This window comes from Podarcis gaigeae (assembly GCF_964106915.1).
Source record: "Podarcis gaigeae genome assembly, chromosome: 7".
Classification (NCBI taxonomy): Eukaryota; Metazoa; Chordata; class Lepidosauria; order Squamata; family Lacertidae; genus Podarcis; species Podarcis gaigeae.
Window position 1 is genome coordinate 15,489,245 of NC_139683.1, and position 17,781 is coordinate 15,507,025.

Below are 17,781 nucleotides of genomic sequence, written 5' to 3' on the forward strand. Positions count from 1 at the left end.
AGGGCGAGCTTGTTGGTCCCTGTTTTAAACATATGTGGAACCAGCTGCACTCCAGCATACGGCAGCTCAACGCCATTGTCTCTCTCGCAGTTGATAACCAAAAAGAAATAAAAGAAACCAATGAAGTCAGGGGAAAGAGAATATTCAACCCACCGCCCCCATTTCACATCAATGAGCTTTTTGTTCCTACCCAGTACAGAGGCTTTTAAAGAAATTGGCTGCAAGTTCTTTGGCTTTCAACACTTCTCCGTCTGAAGGGGGCTTGAAAGCTGAAGTTTTTCAAGTTTAGGGAGACGGCTAGGAGCATGGAAAGCAGCCGTTCTCGTGACTTCGACAGCGGAACAGCTGGATCTCTCAAATCCTTGCGGAAATCCTTGGCTCAGCTGCGGCCACGTCCGCACCCTCAATTTAAAACACTGTGATACCACTTTAAACAGCTATCTCCCCTCACCCCCAAAAAACAATCCTGGGAACTATAATTTGCGGGAAGAAATGGAGGCAGTGAGAGATTTTACTTCCTTGGGCTCCATGATCATTGCAGATGGTGACAGCAGTCACGAAATTAAAAGACGCCTGCTTCTTGGGAGAAATGCAATGACAAACCTAGACAGCATCTTAAAAAGCAGAGACATCACCTTGCCAACAAAGGTCCATATAGTTAAAGCTATGGTTTTCCCAGTAGTGATGTATGGAAGTGAGAGCTGGACCATAAAGAAGGCTGATGGCCGAATAATTGATGCTTTTGAATTATGGTGCTGGAGGAGACTCTAGAGAGTCCCATGGACTGCAAGAAGATCAAACCTATCCATTCTGAAGGAAATCAGCCCTGAGTGCTCACTGGAAGGACAGATCCTAAAGCTGAGGCTCCAATACTTTGGCCACTTCATGAGAAGAGAAGACTCCCTGGAAAAGACCCTGATGCTGGGAAAGATTGAGGGCACAAGGAGAAGGGGATGACAGAGGACGAGATGGTTGGACAGTGTTCTTGAAGCTACAAACATGAGTCTGACCAAACTGCAGGAGGCAGTGGAAGACAGGAGTGCCTGGCGTGCTCTGGTCCATGGGGTCACGAAGAGTGGGATAATGATTCAACAACAACAAAAAGGATGTTGAGCATTGTCAATAGCCCCTTACTCCCCTCACAGAGCTACAGTTCCCAGAGTGGTTTAATAATCAGCCTCTCTTCTGAGAATTGTCCTTACCTGGTCCTTTGCTCCATCCACTGCGGTGGCAAGAACCTCAGAGACTAATTGGATTACAATAAGTTGAGGATGGTGCCCTCTTCCTCCAATCCATCATGGATGCTGTTGCCATGAATGGAGCCAGGCCTGGGCTCTTGGGGCTTCAAAATGGACCATGACTTTCAGACCCTGGGGAAAGAGATCTTCAATCTCGCTCAGGTGTGAGACAATGCTCTGTTTTAGATAAGAGCTCACACCGTCATGAATAACCTTTGCTATCTGCAGGAAACAAGTAGTTTTGAGTCTCCCACACATTAAAAGAGGGTTTATCAGTTCTTGTGGCATTTATTTCCTGTGGAAACTCTGAGCTCTCAGTTGACATCAGACGCCGTGCGAAACCTTGCTGTGTCCTGTATTCCCCCAAATGAGGGGAGAAGGTCTTGCAAAAACACTTTAAGAGACCCCCGCAGCTTCTGTAGTTCCTCCAGCCCAAATCAAAACACAACTGCAGCTCATGTGATGTTAACGAGTCTAGTTAAAATATTGGCAACTCCATTCTTGGTGGAGATTGATGGATGAAATCATTTTCTGTTCCAAGGCTTCAGCCAGAGCTGCATTTGGGTTAGGTCCACAGTGGTTCTCAACCTGTGGGTCCCCAGATGTTGTTGGACAACAACTCCCATCATCCCTGAGCTCTGGTCTTGCTAGCTAGGGGTGATGGGAGTTGTAGTTCAACAACATCTGGGGACCCACAGGTTGAGAAAGGCTGGCTTAGGATCTCTCCCTAATCCATTACTTCTCTGCTTCCTCTCTTTCCTTGGGGGGCATGAGGAATCATCGCAGCAAGACCCCGTCTGCACTCTGATACCACTTTAAACACCCCTAGCTCCCCCCAAAGAATCCTGGGAACTGTAGTTTGCTAAGGGTCCTGAGAGTTGTTAGGAGACCTCTGTTTCTGTCAAAGAACTATAATTCCCAAAGTTCCCTGGGGGGAGAGGGATTGATGGTTAAGCCATTCTGGGAATTGTAATTCTGTGGGGGGGAATTGGATTGGGGGAGGGTTATCTCCTGGCAGCTCTCAGAACAAAGTCCATTTCCCAGGAGACTTTGGGGGAAGCCATAAAAGTGGTATGATACTGCTTTAAATATGAAGTGTAGATAGGGCCTAAAATATAAGATGTTGAATTGCATAACATTTTATCACCACACAAACACACATACAGTCCAGACAGTTCCTTGGCATCCTGTGGCCTTTTGTGGGGAGAGTCTCCCTGCAGCCCCCCCCCCCCAATGCAGTCTGATCCAGCAGAGGTCTTCTTATGGAGAGCCAGTGTGGTGTAGTGGTTAAGAGTGGTAGACTCGTAATCTGGTGAACCGGGTTCTCTTCCCCGCTCCTCCACATGCAGTTGCTGGGTGACCTTGGGCCAGTCACACTTCTCTGAAGTCTCTCAGCCCCACTCACCTCACAGAGTATTTGTTGTGGGGGAAGAAGGGAAAGGAGAATGTTAGCCGCTTTGAGACTCCTTTGGGTAGTGATAAAGCGGGATATCAAATCCAAACTCTTCTTCTTCTCTTTTATGTTCATAAGGAACCTGTCCAATTTCAGGCCTCGGTCCTTACAGGGTTGTTGTTTTTTAAGACCCTATACATGCCTCCTCTTGCAGAATGTGGCTTGTTTCCTCTGTTCAGTTATCAGATAGTACCTTTTTGGACATTTTGCCTTAGGGAAAGGAAGGTAGAATAATAAGAAAGATGTTCAAGTTTCTGCTACAGATGTTCTGCTCAGGGAGCGTATAGAAGAGGAACCCACCCAGGGAAATCTCAAATATTGGAATCAAAACAAATGGTTTGTACAAGCGATGCAAATCTGCTGCTTAATCTGCATAATGTTCCTGGCACGGAGTTTGGCTTTTTGTCTTGCGTCAATGTCCCTGAGCATACCTCGCTGCTCCGATGAGAAGTGCTCTGCTATTTTAGAACGCAGCCCATGACAAGTTCATGCTCTCTAGCAAAGTAACTTGGCCATCCATGCCCATAAAAGCAAAATCAGCCGGCTGACAGAGCCTATACACTTCAGCTATGTGCATAATAATACGTCTGGAAATCGTCTTTGATACAACTTTGAAGTACAGCTTGCATCCATATACGGAAGTAACGAAGCTTTCAAAAACCTGAAGTCGACCGTGGTGCAGCCATGGTATGAAATGACGTTTTAAAACCTAAATATTGTGTGTGTGTTTGTGTGTTGAAGCAATCCTGTGTGCAAGGAGCTGGTCCAAAGCAAGAAGGTGTACATTAAGCCAGCGAAAAGTTAACCCTGGATCGAAAACCCATTCTGCAGTGGGGCTGTTTCTGCTGCTTTGCATAAACATTGACAAGAGGGAAAGCAAGCATTGACCAAGCATTGACAAACTGTCCTTTGTCAAGTTGCCAGATGAAGCTGAATTGACTTAGGATTCAGCCTAAGCTTCTCCCCTCTCTGATCCCGCACCCCGTTTTTTGGTGCTTACATTGACTGAGCAAGTTATGTTGGCTTCTCTTTGGCTGAATCAGGCTTGGGGACATGAGATTTCAGAGCTTGGCGGAGCAAGAATCAGCTGGCACAGCCGGACATCCGCTGCAACCTCAGCTGGTCATCCCAGCAGATTTTGCCATGGGATCTCCCCCTTTGTGCGTGCGAGTGTTGGGGTGAGGCTGTGGGAGCTGCAGTGAGCGTGGCTGGAGACGGGCTTCCTTAAAGGGACCCCTGGACGGTGAAGTCCAGTCAAAGGTGACTATGGGGTTGCGGTGCTCATCTTGCTTTCAGGCCAAGGGAGCCGGCATTTGTCCACAGACAGCTTTTCATCTCATGTGGCCAGCATGACTAAACCTCTTCTGGAGCAATGGGGCACCGTGGCGGAAACCAGAGCACACAGAAACGCTGTTTACCTTCCCGCCGCAGGGGTACCTATTTATCTACTTGTGCTGTTGTGCTTTTGAACTGCTAGGTTGGCAGGAACTGGGACAGAGCAACGGGAGCTCAACCTGTCGTTGGGATTTGAACCGCCAACCTTCCAATCAGCAAGCCCAAGAGACTCAGTGGTTTAGACCACAGCGCTATACAAGGCACTTGCACAGACCAGAGTTAGGCGTTTGTTTGATGCAGCCAGGAGAACAGAAACCAAATGCACCATGTTGTATAACAATGGGCATTTGAAAAAAAGAAACCAATAATAGAAAGCTGGAATGGTTCTGCTATGGACAAGGGAGGCTATGATTGTAATTTGCAGTTGCATATGTTAAATCCTGTTTGCCATTATGTTGCCCGTTCAACAACAACAATTTAAATTTGTATACTGCCCTATGCCTGCAGGTCTCAGGGCAGTACAACCACATAAAATTGCAATCTACAAACACAAAATACATAATGAAAATACATAATGAAAGTATTATTATTATTACTATTATTATTATTTATTATTTATACCCCACCCATCTGGCTGGGTTTCCCCAGCTACTCTGGGTGGCTTCCAACTGAATATTAAAAACAATACAGCATCAGACTTTAAAAACTTCCCTAAACAGGGATGCCTTCAGTTGTCTTTTAAAAGTAAAATACCGTATTTTTTGCTCTATAAAACTCACTTTTTCCCTCCTAAAAAGTAAGGGGAAATGTGTGTGCATCTTATGGAGCGAATGCAGGCTGCGCAGCTATCCCAGAAGCCAGAACAGCAAGAGGGGATCCCTCTTGCTGTTCTGTCTTCTGAGATTCAGAATTTTTTTCCTTCTTGTTTTCCTCCTCCAAAAACTAGGTGCGTCTTGTGGTCTGGTGCGTCTTATAGAGGGAAAAATATGGTAGTTGTTTATTGCCTGGCGCCTAAAAGTGTATCATGAAGGTGCCAGCCAAACTTCCCTGGGGAGAGCAACAAGGCCCTGTTAGGCTCTTTGCCTGATTATGGGAGGGCTAAATGCATGTCAGAGACGGGAAGCATTTTGGAAGTGAAAGGAGGAATGCTGGGAAATGACCACTGGCAACTCGGACTCTTTGTTTTTGAGAAGTTAGCCAAGCAGCCCCTGGGAAAACGTGATACCATTCCTGTGCGTGGCCGAGTGTGTATCGTGGCAGCCACCTTGCGCTTAAACGTGCCATTCCTTTGGGCTGGTGTGGGTTTTATCGAAAGCCATTCCGCACGCTGTGTTTGCATAACTGCGGTGGCGTGTGAGGATAAACACAGCTGTGGCACTGCCTGAAATATTTCTAGGCCAGGGAGAGTGGAAAAGGGAACTTTTATCGCCAAATAGCAGATAAACATAATGTTGCCTTTCAGAAGGCAGGTTGCCAAAGAGCGTAACACGTTTTAAGCCATTTTCAAATCGGAGCTGTCCCGTCCGTTTGGCAAATGCTCTCTGCTTGCAAAACGTTTGCGCGACACCTCGGCCTCTGTGCCTAGCACATTGATGTATTTATGCGGACAGGATGGGTAGGGAAATCTTCTGCATGTGGAAGGGCCACAGCTCACAGGGAGAGCATCTGGTTTGCATGCAGAAGGTCCTGCATTCAATCCCAGGCACCTGGAGACGCTGCCTGAAGTCCTGAACACCTGCTACTAGTCAATAGTGGTGTTTGTTATTGATGCATGGATACCTCAGTTGGTTAGAGCATGGTGCTGGTAATGCCAAGGTTGCAGGTTCGATCCCCGTGTGGGACAGCTGCATATTCCTGCATTGCAGGGGTTTGGACGAGATAATCCTTCCAACTCTACAAAGCCACTTCCGCGATAAACAAGGAGGTGGGGTTGCGAGCGCCACGCCCCTTCCCCACATTCACGGGGGCTGGCTCCAGCCCCCGCGATACCTAAGGGAATCCCTGTCCGTGTCATACCCTGGGCCAGCCAATCGGCTGGCTCCAGGGGCGGGGCCTTGGCTATTTAAACCTGCTGCAGCCGAGGCTCCTCCTCTTTTCCTCCGCTTCCTCAGCTGACCTGGTTTTCCCGCCCATCCCACCCTGTTAGGAACTACAGTTGGTCGCTATCAAGGGGCCTGGTAGGAATTTTCCCAAATGGCAGATTGGCTCCAGCAATTTGGTTTTCGCCTACCTCATAGCAAACCGTCACAACTCTTCGGTATTGGCGGTTAGGCATTGGTAAGGGTACTGTCCTATTGTTATGCAAATGAAGGGGGGAAGGAGCGCCATCACCTTCCCCCAAGCAAGGGTAGTCCGGTAAAGGATTCCGGGGGGCATGGCCTTGTCCTAAGCCTAAGGAGGTGTGGGCCCACGGCGGTGACGCCAGGGGGAGGTCCTAGTTGGCGTACCTCTGCAGGACTCCTCCCTCTGGTGATTAACCCTTCCGGCCTCTAGCCGGTTAGTAGTTAGGACCAATGCCTAAGCCAATACCACTCAATTACTGTAATCAATAAAGTTGTGGCCTAATTTGACCCATTAACCTGAATTCTTGTGTCCTGTGTCTTTATTTCATCGGGGGGAGGCGGGAACTCGCCACGCAATTCTGTGATTCTATGGTTCCTCTCACTTGTCAAAAGTTCAGCTGTGAATGCCTTGCGGGCAGTGACCTCCTCTGTTTGCACGTGTCATTCTGTAAAGCACCATGTACATTGAGTCTAGTCTATTTTTTTTTTTTTTATTAACAATTGCAACATAACAAATCATCAGTACAAATCATCTTCATTATTTCCTCCCCTTTCCCCCCTCCCACCTCCCAAAGACTCCCCTCAGCTCCTCTCTCTGATTTCTCAACTCATATTGTTCTCTGCATATTGTAAAACTGTATACATCCTTATATTATCTATCCACCATATTAACCCAATAAATTTGTACATGTTTATTCAAAACCTGCCAAGGAGTCCAGTTCATTTTGTTGTCTTTAGCGTATTCTTTGCTATTTGGACACACTCCCCAATAACAACAATTTCCTCAAGTGCTCAGGGTTCTTCTTGCACATTGAGGAGAGTTCCCATGTTTTCCTCTTCTGTGAGCTGCAGCGATTGCTGGCCTGGTGGGCTCTCTGCTCTTGAGCACAAGGTTTGGAAGCAGAAAACTTTCATTTCTACTTTTGAACAAAGCACATCCAGTTCTGTTCAAGTTCTAGTTAATTCAAGCCAACCACAACCAGCCTGTGATAATTCGTGGCTTGTTTGTTTCCTCTTCACTTCGCTAACTAGAATTTAAACTTCGCGACCCACACCCTGCGGTATTTTCATTTTCATTTCTTTTTGCTTTTTAATTTGTATACAGCCTACCTATATACACAAGGCAGTTTGCAGCAACAAAATATGCAACAAAGAACGCACACCCCTTCTAATAATCTGATGCAGTACGAAAAATCATAATAAAACATAACTTTAAAGTGGAACGACTTGTAAAGTAATATTGAATAGTCTATTAGAATATAAAGGTAAAGGTAAAGGTACCCCTGCCCGTACGGGCCAGTCTTGCCAGACTCTAGGGTTGTGCGCTCATCTCACTCTAAAGGCTGGGAGCCAGCGCTGTCCGCAGACACTTTCGGGTCACGTGGCCAGCATGACAAGCTGCATCTGGCGAGCCAGAGCCGCACACGGAAACGCCGTTTACCTTCCCGCTGGTAAGCGGTCCCTATTTATCTACTTGCACCCGGGGGTGCTTTCGAACTGCTAGGTTGGCAGGCGCTGGGAACGAACGACAGGAGCGCACCCTGCCGCGGGGATTTGAACCGCCGACCATGCGATCGGCAAGTCCTAGGCGCTGAGGTTTTACCCACAGCGCCACCCGCTATTAGAATATATATCATAATAAAACATAACTTTAAAGTGGAACGACTTGTAAAGTAATGTTGAATAGTCTATTAGAATATAATAGTGCAATTTTCACAAAACATTACCTGCAATGAGATAGATAGATGACAGACAGACAGACAGACAGACAGACAGACGGACGGACGGATATTTAATGCTTGTATTTTAGCAAGGTTCATAGGATTGGGCTGCTTTGTGATAGCCATCCTAAATATTTTTAGACTAAACCTCCAGCCGTTATCCTGATTCTGCTTTTTTCTCTCCCGCAGGCTTGTAGAAGTTCATTCGCCAGATGCCAGGCACACCCTGGTTCTAAGGAGTAAGGATTCCGCCACAGCGCAGGCCTGGTTCCACTCCATCCACTCCTGCGTCAGCGATCTCATTCCTAAGGCCATCTCAGAGGTCAAAGATCAGCTGGGCAAAGCAGGAATTGCTGGAGCTCGAGAGATCAGGCACCTTGGCTGGCTCACAGAAAAGGTAACAAATTCCTCATTTTGTCCACAGGCCTTCCCTTTGGGGCTTGCCGCTCAGATGTTCAGCGGTTCGAATCCCCGCAACAGGGTGATCACCCGTAGCTCTGTCCTAGCTCCTGCCAACCTAGCAGTTTGAAAGCACAACAGTTCAAGTAGATAAATAGGTACCCCTGTGGCGGGAAGGTACACGGCGTTTCTGTGCACTCTGGCTTCCGTCACAGTGTCCCATTGCACCAGAAGCCGTTCATGCTGGATACATGACCCAGAAAGCTGTCTGTGGACAAACGCTGCACCTTTGACTGGATTTAACCGTCCAGGGGTCCTTTACTTTTTACCTTCTGAGCATCCTGAGGGAGCAGTGAGAAGGGCGCTCCAGGAGGCAGAGGCAGGCAAGAGCCCCCAGCTCAGCTTCCCCAGCTGGAGTAGGCTCAGGATAGGTGAGGGTCACTGGCCTGGTCAAGCCCAGATGTGGCAATCAGCATGCAAGGTATAAAAGGGAAGCAGAACGGAGGTGCCGTGTCTGCTCAGCTGCCCACGTTGATGGACCACGGCTTGGTTGTTCCAGGAGAACTCCGACATGGTACTTTTTGGGGCTGTGTACACCAGTGGAAACTTTCTGCCAGGTATGCTGGGGGTTCAGGGCAACAAATTTGTCAAATCCTCATTTTGAAGCAGCCCAAGTGGGGTGGCCATTACTGCCACATTTGAGAACAAGTTCCACTGAGGTACTTTTCTTTGCTGAATCTTCCAACCTTTGGCTTCGTTGCACGCACACAAGCTCTAGTGATACAGGAGAGGAAGAAGAACTTTTCTGTTCCCACTCTTTCCATGCCATGTATAATTTTATAAGGTTCTCTCATGTCACCTCTGGCTTGCCTAAAGTCCCAGACGCTGCAGCTGTTCCTCACAGGGGTCTTGCTCTACTTCCATTTTGATCGCTGCACAATTGACCCTGACCTTTGCTCCCATAGTTCTTCCAGATGTTTCTGAAGCATTGTGGGATTTCATCTAGGGCCTCCTATGGATATGTTTAAATTACCCCCACATCTGAGCATCTTTTTCTAAGGGTTGGGGACTCTTTGTTCATGATAGGCGTTTTTCCAGCTCCCTGCATCATGGTTTCCTCCTCCTCCTATGGACTCCTAGAAGCAAAACGCCGAACTCCTCATAGCAAAATTTGCCCAAGCTGGTTGCTTCCAGCTGCTGCTTTGAACTTCAACTCACATCAGCGCCAGCCCAGCTGTGTTGGCTGAGGCTGATGGGACTTGTAGTCCAAAACAGCCGGTTGGGGCAAAGGCCGCTTTATTGGAGAGAATGGGGCTTCACTAGAGTAACGTTTTGCAAATCCCAGTTGGCGTTTGGGTGTCCGTCTATGAAATGCAATGTGCTGTTGCTGCATTAATGCTCAGGACAGCAGGCATTCTATTCTGTCGTGATCAACTGCTCGGTTGGAGGTGGTGGCAGTATATTTAGCAAACGATGGCATGGGCACTTCAAGGTACCTCAGCTGTTCTCCCTGCCCTGGGTCCACGGACTCAGCATTCTTGATTAAGACAGAAGCTTAGCAAGAGAAAGTTGGTCCCAGTGGATATTGAGCTCTTTGCCCATTTAGGGCTTTAAGAGGCATGGATCTTGGACAGTACCCAGAATTGAAAGCCGATGCCAACGTGTGATGCTTTCATAACACTTGGTAGTGCTTGGGGCTGGGGTGCCCTTTGTGTGGTATGCACCTCGTGTTTGGCGTTCCAACTTTAAACAACCTGCGCCCTTCACTTTTTCCTTGGAGGTCACTGCTTCTGATCTTGTGATGAAGTGCCAGGAGTTACTTACCACAAATAAACTGGGGTGTTGGTTTGTTATTCTTGCAAGTGCTCCCCGGGACCCCTGAAACAAATTGGATTCTTTGCAAGGCTATGATTCTTTGATTCTTTGCAAGGCTATGATTTTTATGCTTTAAAAAACCCCAAAACGCAGGATTCTAGCTCTTGGGACTTCAGAGAAGAACCTGACAAGTTTAGGCAGATTTTGCTGTAAAGAGCAATCCAGCCATACAGGATTGCTACGATTTGTTCATTTAAAACCCACATTTAGTCCTTTCCCACAGAGTCTTTGGTTCAGTGTGGTTATCTACATGTGACTGCCACTGGTAGCTATAATATGGGATGCTTCCAACTGTTCAAAAAGCAGGTTGTGTATAGCATACTGGGACAATTTTCAAGCTGTCTCAGTTTTCCAAGATTTCTGATGAGTTCCATGTTCATGGCTAAAATTGGGCTCTACACATGCATGATTCCCCATGCAGTTGCATGTGCCTCGAAGAACAGGGACCGATCACTACCCAAATGGTAATTGGATCACAGTTTCATTTGCAGTTTTTGTTAAAAAAGAAAGAAAGGGATAAATGTTTCACGCGCAACGCTTCAGTTGGCAGTGGTCCTTTCTGGTCGCTGGTCTTAGCCAGCAGTAATTCACGTCACACTGCAAATGTCAGCTAGTGGAAAAGAAGACCCATCATCTTATTTACAAAGATGCTTTGAAGCATTGCAGCTTAGACCTTGCTTTAAGTCCCCTCCTCTCCAGGAGGGGGACTTAAAGCAATTATTTCCCCCTCAAATAATCGGAGACTGTGTCACCAATCTTCCCTCCATCCTCTTCATGCCTCTTCTGGTTCTGGCAGACGAGGGAGGGAAAGGAGCTTAGTTGCAGCAACAGAGGAAGACACCTGTATTTCTTCACCAGCCTGACCCACCTCTGCCTCTTGGCCTCCTTTCTCTCCTGCTTCAGCTTCTTCTTCTGAACTTCCTTCTGCCACAGACTCTCTCTGCTCACTAAGCCCTGTTACCTCTTCTGCTTCCTACACCTCCTCCTCCCAGGCTTCTCCCTCTTCGTTGTCCCACCACCAGTCCCCAGGCTCAGAGCCTTCTTCCCCTGGCGGTTTCCCAGCTGGTTCCTTCCACCATTCCTCTGCATCCAACCAATCCATGACAATATGACCAGCATGTAACCTGCAAGAGCATGTAACCTACAAGAGCATAGGAAGTTTCCTTACACTGAGTCAGACCACTGGTCTGTCCAGCTCAATGTTGCTTACACCAGTCCTGAAAGATCTTCATTTGCTCCCAGTACATTTACGAGCACAATTCAAAGTGTTGGTGCTGACCTTTAAAGCCCTAAACGGCCTCGGTCCAGTATACCTGAAGGAGCATCTCCACGCCCATCATTCAGCCCGGACACGGAGGTCTAGCTCCGAGGGCCTTCTGGCAGTTCCCTCACTGCGAGAAGCTAAGTTACAAGGAACCAGGCAGAGGGCCTTCTTGGTAGTGGCGCCCACCCTGTGGAACGCCCCCCTCCATCATATGTCAAAAAGATAAACAAATATTTTACTTTTAAAAGACAACTGAAGGCGGCCGTGTTTAGGGAAGTTTTTAATGTCTGATGCTGTATTGTTTTTAATATTCGGTTGGAAGCCGCCCAGAGTGGCTGGGGAAACCCAGCCAGATAGGCGGGGTATAAATAATAATAATAATAATAATAATAATAATAATAATAATAATAATAATAATAATTATACCAGTAGCAATTCTAGGATTTTCAGCAGCAGTCTCTCCCAGCCCTACCTGAAGATGTTGGGGATTGAATTTGGGTCCTGCTGCACACCAAGAAGATGCTCTTACCACAGACCTACTGTCCCTCCCCTAAATGGATTAAGTGTCCTGTCTGAGACCCATAATCATAGAATCATAGAGTTGGAAGAGACCACAAGGGCCATCGAGTCCAACCCCCTGCCAAGCAGGAAACACCATCAGAGCACTCCTGACATATGTCTGTCAAGCCTCTGCTTAAAGACCTCCAAAGAAGGAGACTCCACCACACTCCTTGGCAGCAAATTCCACTGTTGAACAGCTTTTACTGTCAGGAAGTTCTTCCTAATGTTTAGGTGGAATCTTCTTTCTTGTAGTTTGGAACCACTGCTCCGTGTCCGCTTCTCTGGAGCAGCAGAAAACAACCTTTCTCCCTCCTCTATGTGACATCCTTTTATATATTTGAACATGGCTATCAAATTATATATTTGAACATCATATCACCCCTTAACCTCCCCTTCTCCAGGCTAAACATGCCCAGCTCCCTTAGCCATTCCTCATAAGGCATCGTTTCCAGGCCTTTGACCATTTTGCCCTCCTCTGGACACATTCCAGTTTGTCAGTGTCCTTCTTGAACTGTGGTGCCCAGAACTGGACACAGTACTCCAGGTGAGGTCTGACCAGAGCAGAATACAGTGCCACTATTACTTCCCTTGATCTAGATGCTATACTCCTATTAAGAGCTGCAGCCATTGGGTTAGGTGGACAAAGCATCTGTTGTGCTGTAAGGCTTATTGCAGCATAAAATATTCTCAAGCAGAGGTAAGAAGAAAGGATCTGGCCGTGCCAGAGCTTCCTTTTTCTCCCTTCCCTGTCTCTCTTCTCAATTTTTAATGAGCCTCTGTATTAGTTGTCATTCCGCCCTTCCCCCAGTGATTAGTTCGAAAAGCAAAAGCTTGCAACATGTTTTGGAAAGAACATTCTGCAAAGGTGCTGACCTTTCCTTTTGCAATAAACTCTCATTTGAGAACGAGTCCCAGGACTAAGCATGTGGTTGGATCAATCATGTTAGTTGGGGGGAGGGTGTTGGCTTGGACAGTAATGCGCAGCTAATGAGTTGTGCGCTGCGGACATTAACCTCAGACCTCAGGTGATTTAGATGCAGAGCACATTGCAAGATCACCTTAGGGCTTTTTAAAGAAGGAAGAAATACGCACCATGCTGGCATGTTAATTGAAGTGGGCCATTGGCACAGTGGCGCAGAACGCAGGTTTACTGCTTGTACAATGTAATCAACGGTGGGGAAACAAGTCATTTTCTGTCCCTTGCTTTTTTTCCTAACTTTTTTTTTTTAAAAGATGACTACATCATGAAGGACAGATACGGGTGGCACTGTGGGTTAAACCACAGAGCCTAGGACTTGCTGATCAGAAGGTCAGCAGTTCGAATCCCCGCGACGGGGTGAGCTCCCGTTGCTCAGTCTCTGCTCCTGCCAACCTAGCAGTTCGAAAGCATGTCAAAGTGCAAGTAGATAAATAGGTACCACTCCGGCAGGAAGGTAAATGGCATTTCCATGCGCTGCTCTGGTTCGCCAGAAGTGGCTTAGTCATGCTGGCCACATGACCCAGAAGCTGTACGCTGGCTCCCTCGGCCAATAAAGTGAGATGAGCGCTGCAACCGCAGAGTCGGCCACAACTGGACCTAATGGTTAGCGGTCCCTTTACCTTTACATCATGGGGGAATTTAAAGGGCTGTGAAACAGGAAGGAGCATGTGAATGTTAGGCAATGGCTGTGTTCAGAAGCAACAATAAACCGTAGTTTAATGCTTTGAAAACAAGCTTGGATCTCACGCTCCCAACTTTTGCATGGCCACAGAGCAGGTCTATTTTTCATACTTCCTTTTGCAGTATGGAACACAATCACAATGGCAACTTGTTAAAAACCAAGCCTTATGAGGAATGGTTGAAGGAGCCTGGAAAAGAGGCGCCTGAGAGGAGACAGGATAAGTAAAGGTAAAGGGACCCCTGACCATTAGGTCCAGACGTGGCCGACCTTGGGGTTGCGGCGCTCATCTCGCTTTATTGGCCGAGGGAGCAGGGAGTTGGATTAGATCATGTTTGGGGTCCCTTCCAACTTGGTGATTCTGTCATTCAATGTCCTACAGGTGCAGAAATGCTTACAGTGATTCATGCAGCCTATATGATGGAGGTTAACCCCGTCGTGGGGATTCGAACCGCCGACCTTCTGATCGGCAAGTCCAAGAGACTCAGTGATTTAGAACACAGTGCCACCCGTGCCCTGCTGCTCTGTCCCAGCTCCTGCAAACCTAGCAGTTCAAAAGCACAACAGTGCAAGTAGATAAATAGGTATCGCTGCGGTGGGAAGGTAAACGGTGTTTCCGTGCGCTCTGGTTTCCGTCATGGTGTCCCGTTGCACCAGAAGCGGTTTAGTCATGCTGGCCACATGGCCCAGAAAGCTGTCTGTGGAGAAACACCAGCTCCCTTGGCCTGAAAGCGAGATGAGCCCCACAACCCCATAGTCGCCTATGTCCACGGGTCCCTTTACCTTTTACCTATGATGGAGGACTTTTATGCATGCCTGTGCAGCGCAATGCAAACCTAATGCTAAACTGTGAGGAAAGTTCTGGGCCTGAAAAGCTTGCTTGCTAGAAAGTTGCAGGATCTGCTTTGTCCAGAAGTTTGTAAGATTTCTGATTTCCAACCACAGCGCAGCAAGCCCTGGGCTGCAGTCCCAGCACCCAACAATGTCCTCCCTCTCTGCCATCTACCTCAATTTAAGGATTAGGAAAGAAAAACAAACACAGCACACACAAGCAAGGAGCAAACGAGCCTGAGCTGAAACCATCCGACGGCAGCAGGATGTTGGGCACACGGAGATTAGAATAAGCAGAGGGCCAGCCTGCCAAATGCCATTCTAGGCCGCCCATTGCTCACACTGACCAATAAGGACCAAAGGGACCACAGCTTAAAAGCCTGGAGCAACAAATGAATATAGTGGGAAGCTTTCTGGCTCAGCTCCCTGTTTTCTTACTTTCTTGGGCTCCATGATCACTGCAGATGGTGACAGCAGCCACAAAATTAAAAGACGCCTGCTCCTTGGGAGAAAGGCGATGGCAAACCTAGACAGCATCTTAAAAAGCAGAGACATCACCTTGCCCACAAAGGTCCGTATAGTTAAAGCTATGGTTTTCCCAGTAGTGATGTATGGAAGTGAGAGCTGGACCATAAAGAAGGCTGATCGCCAAAGAATTGATGCTTTAGAATTATGGTGCTGGAGGAGACTCTGGAGAGTCCCATGGACTGCAAGAAGATCAAACCTATCGATTCTGAAGGAAATTAGCCCTGAGTGCTCACTGGAAGGACAGATCCTGAAGTTGAGACTCCAATACCACCTCATGAGAAGAAAAGACTCCCTGGAAAAGACCATGATGTTGGGAAAGATGGAGGGCACAAGGAGAAGGGGACAACAGAGGACAAGATGGTTGGACAGTGTTCTCGAAGCTACCAGCATGAGTTTGACCAAACTGCGGAAGGCAGTGGAAGACAGGAGTGCCTGGCGTGCTCTGGTCCATGGGGTCACAAAGAGTCGGACACAACTAAACAACAACAACAACTTTTGCACGGATACAGAAAGTGGGACACAGGACGGACGAATTTGGAAGGCAGGCTGCCTAGCCGCCGGTGAGTGGAGCAAGCTTTTCCTGTGCTCAGCTCAGCATAACTTCCAACGAAGGTGTCCAGAGTCTCATCCCAAGCTCTTTCCCAGCTTGCCCTGCAACTTGAATATTTAACCAGACGTACTACAAGGGCTTGGAATCTGGGACCTTTGACATCGCTAAGTTGTGGTCTCTCCCCATGAAGCCTATAGAAGTTGGGAGAGAGGGAAGAAAATAGCACAGAACCTCCAAGCAGAAGGCGCAACGGGGAGAGATGAAGGCAAAGGTGTTTAAAAAAGGCCTGGGTATATTTTAGGAACAGCTAAGCAAGGAGCAGCAGGTGAAATAATCCTTTGAAGGAGTGCACCGAGCGATCCTGCCCTGCTAAAGGAAAAAAGCTAGGGAACTTGAACATGGCGGCGGGGGAATGTACTAGATAGAAAAAACCCCTCAGAGGTCAATTGTCAGCGCCGGCCTTAAACATTTCACACACAAAGCAAAGAGTCAAGGAGTTTCTCCTTCCTCTTAATCCACTACCATAGCTCCGGATCGAAGCATGTTTTCTAATGAGGTCACAAGACAGATTGGAGGAAGGAAGATGTTGCCCCCTTCCGGAACGTTCTGTGTGGATAAGAGCAGCCACCCCAATTGTGAGTGAGGCCAGAAATAGACGTGTCTGTCAGAAATCTCAGCCATATTTGCACATGTATATTTGCATGGTTTTTACCATGCACAAGCAGTTTTGCATCTGCTTGCCCTAGAAAAGACAAACTATGGCCTGTGGTTTAGCACTGCATCTAAACCCTGGGAACATGGTTTGACTCACAAGAGACCACAACCTGTAGACAAAGTCAGGACTTGGAGATCATGGTTTCCTTGGATGCCATGTTTAGCCAGGGATTGTGCTTTGAACTTAAAGGAGTTAGACAACACAGCAATAAACCATTAACCATGGTTTATCATGGTGTGCAAACTGGGCAGTTTTCAGAAGGGCAAAGCAAACCGCAACCCATTTTGAATGTGATACCAAGGCAGGGATTATGGTTTATTACCTCCCAGTGTGAGCAACAAGGAGTCAAAGCTGCTCTGTAGCCGCGTTCATGGTACAGTTACAGATAGGTAGCTGTGTTGGTCTGCCATAGTCAAAACAAAAAAATTCCTTCCAGTAGCACCTTAAAGACCAACTAAGTTAGGAAAATGTAATGAAAATGATATATAGATGGTACATGACCCCAGTTAAACTTGCCAAAATATACCATTTGTCTGATAACAAATGTTGGAAATGTAAAGAAAATGATGGAACATTCTTTCACCTCTGGTGGACCTGCCCTAGAGTGAAGGCCTTCTGGGAAATGATATATAATGAGCTGAAAAAGGTATTTAAGTATACCTTCACTAAGAAACCAGAGGCCTTCCTTTTGGGTATTGTAGGCCAGAAGGTGTTAAAGAAGGACCGAACATTTTTTATGTATGCAACAACGGCAGCAAGGATACTCATCGCAAAGCACTGGAAAACTCAAGATCTACCCACACTGGAAGAGTGGCAGATGCAACTGATAGACTATATGGAACCTGGGAGAAGAGAAGGTTGAAGAAGATTGGAAGAAATTTAAGATTTATTTAAAAAAGCACTGTAATTTGGTTGAATGTTAAGATGGAGGCTAGATCATAAATAATTGACCACCACTGAATTAGATGCAACTAGGATGCTAAGTGAGATTGAGGAAAAATCATAAACCTTTGGGAGAAATATTAGATTATAATTTAAATGAATGGGACATAAGAATGTAAACAAGATGATAAATTGCGGGCAAGAATTGACAATGATGCAAGTGGGAGCGGGAGACGTGAGGGAGTCTAAAGAAGTTAAGAAAATATGTTATGATATATGTTATATTGTTCATTATATTTGCATTTATGTTTAAATTTTTTAATAAAAATATATTTTTTAAAAAAAAGACCAACTAAGTTAGTTCTAGGTATGAAGAAGTGTGCATGCACACGAAAGCTCATACCAAGAACTAACTTAGTTGGTCTTTAAGGTGCTACTGGAAGGAATTTTCATGGTACAGTGTTAGCTATGGTTTACTGTGGTGTACAG

At 46.9% G+C, this 17,781-nt stretch overlaps 1 protein-coding gene across 2 annotated transcripts in view; it reads left to right on the forward strand.

Annotated features, from left to right (window-relative positions):
• The window catches only part of SNTB1 (syntrophin beta 1), a 110,829-nt gene that overhangs the window by 68,438 nt on the left and 24,610 nt on the right, over positions 1 to 17,781 (forward strand). For both annotated transcript variants that reach the window (XM_083749211.1, XM_083749210.1), the window contains exon 3: positions 8,219 to 8,426. In XM_083749211.1, the coding sequence (XP_083605337.1) occupies positions 8,219 to 8,426 (208 nt within the window). The remainder of the gene's footprint in view (positions 1 to 8,218; positions 8,427 to 17,781) is intronic.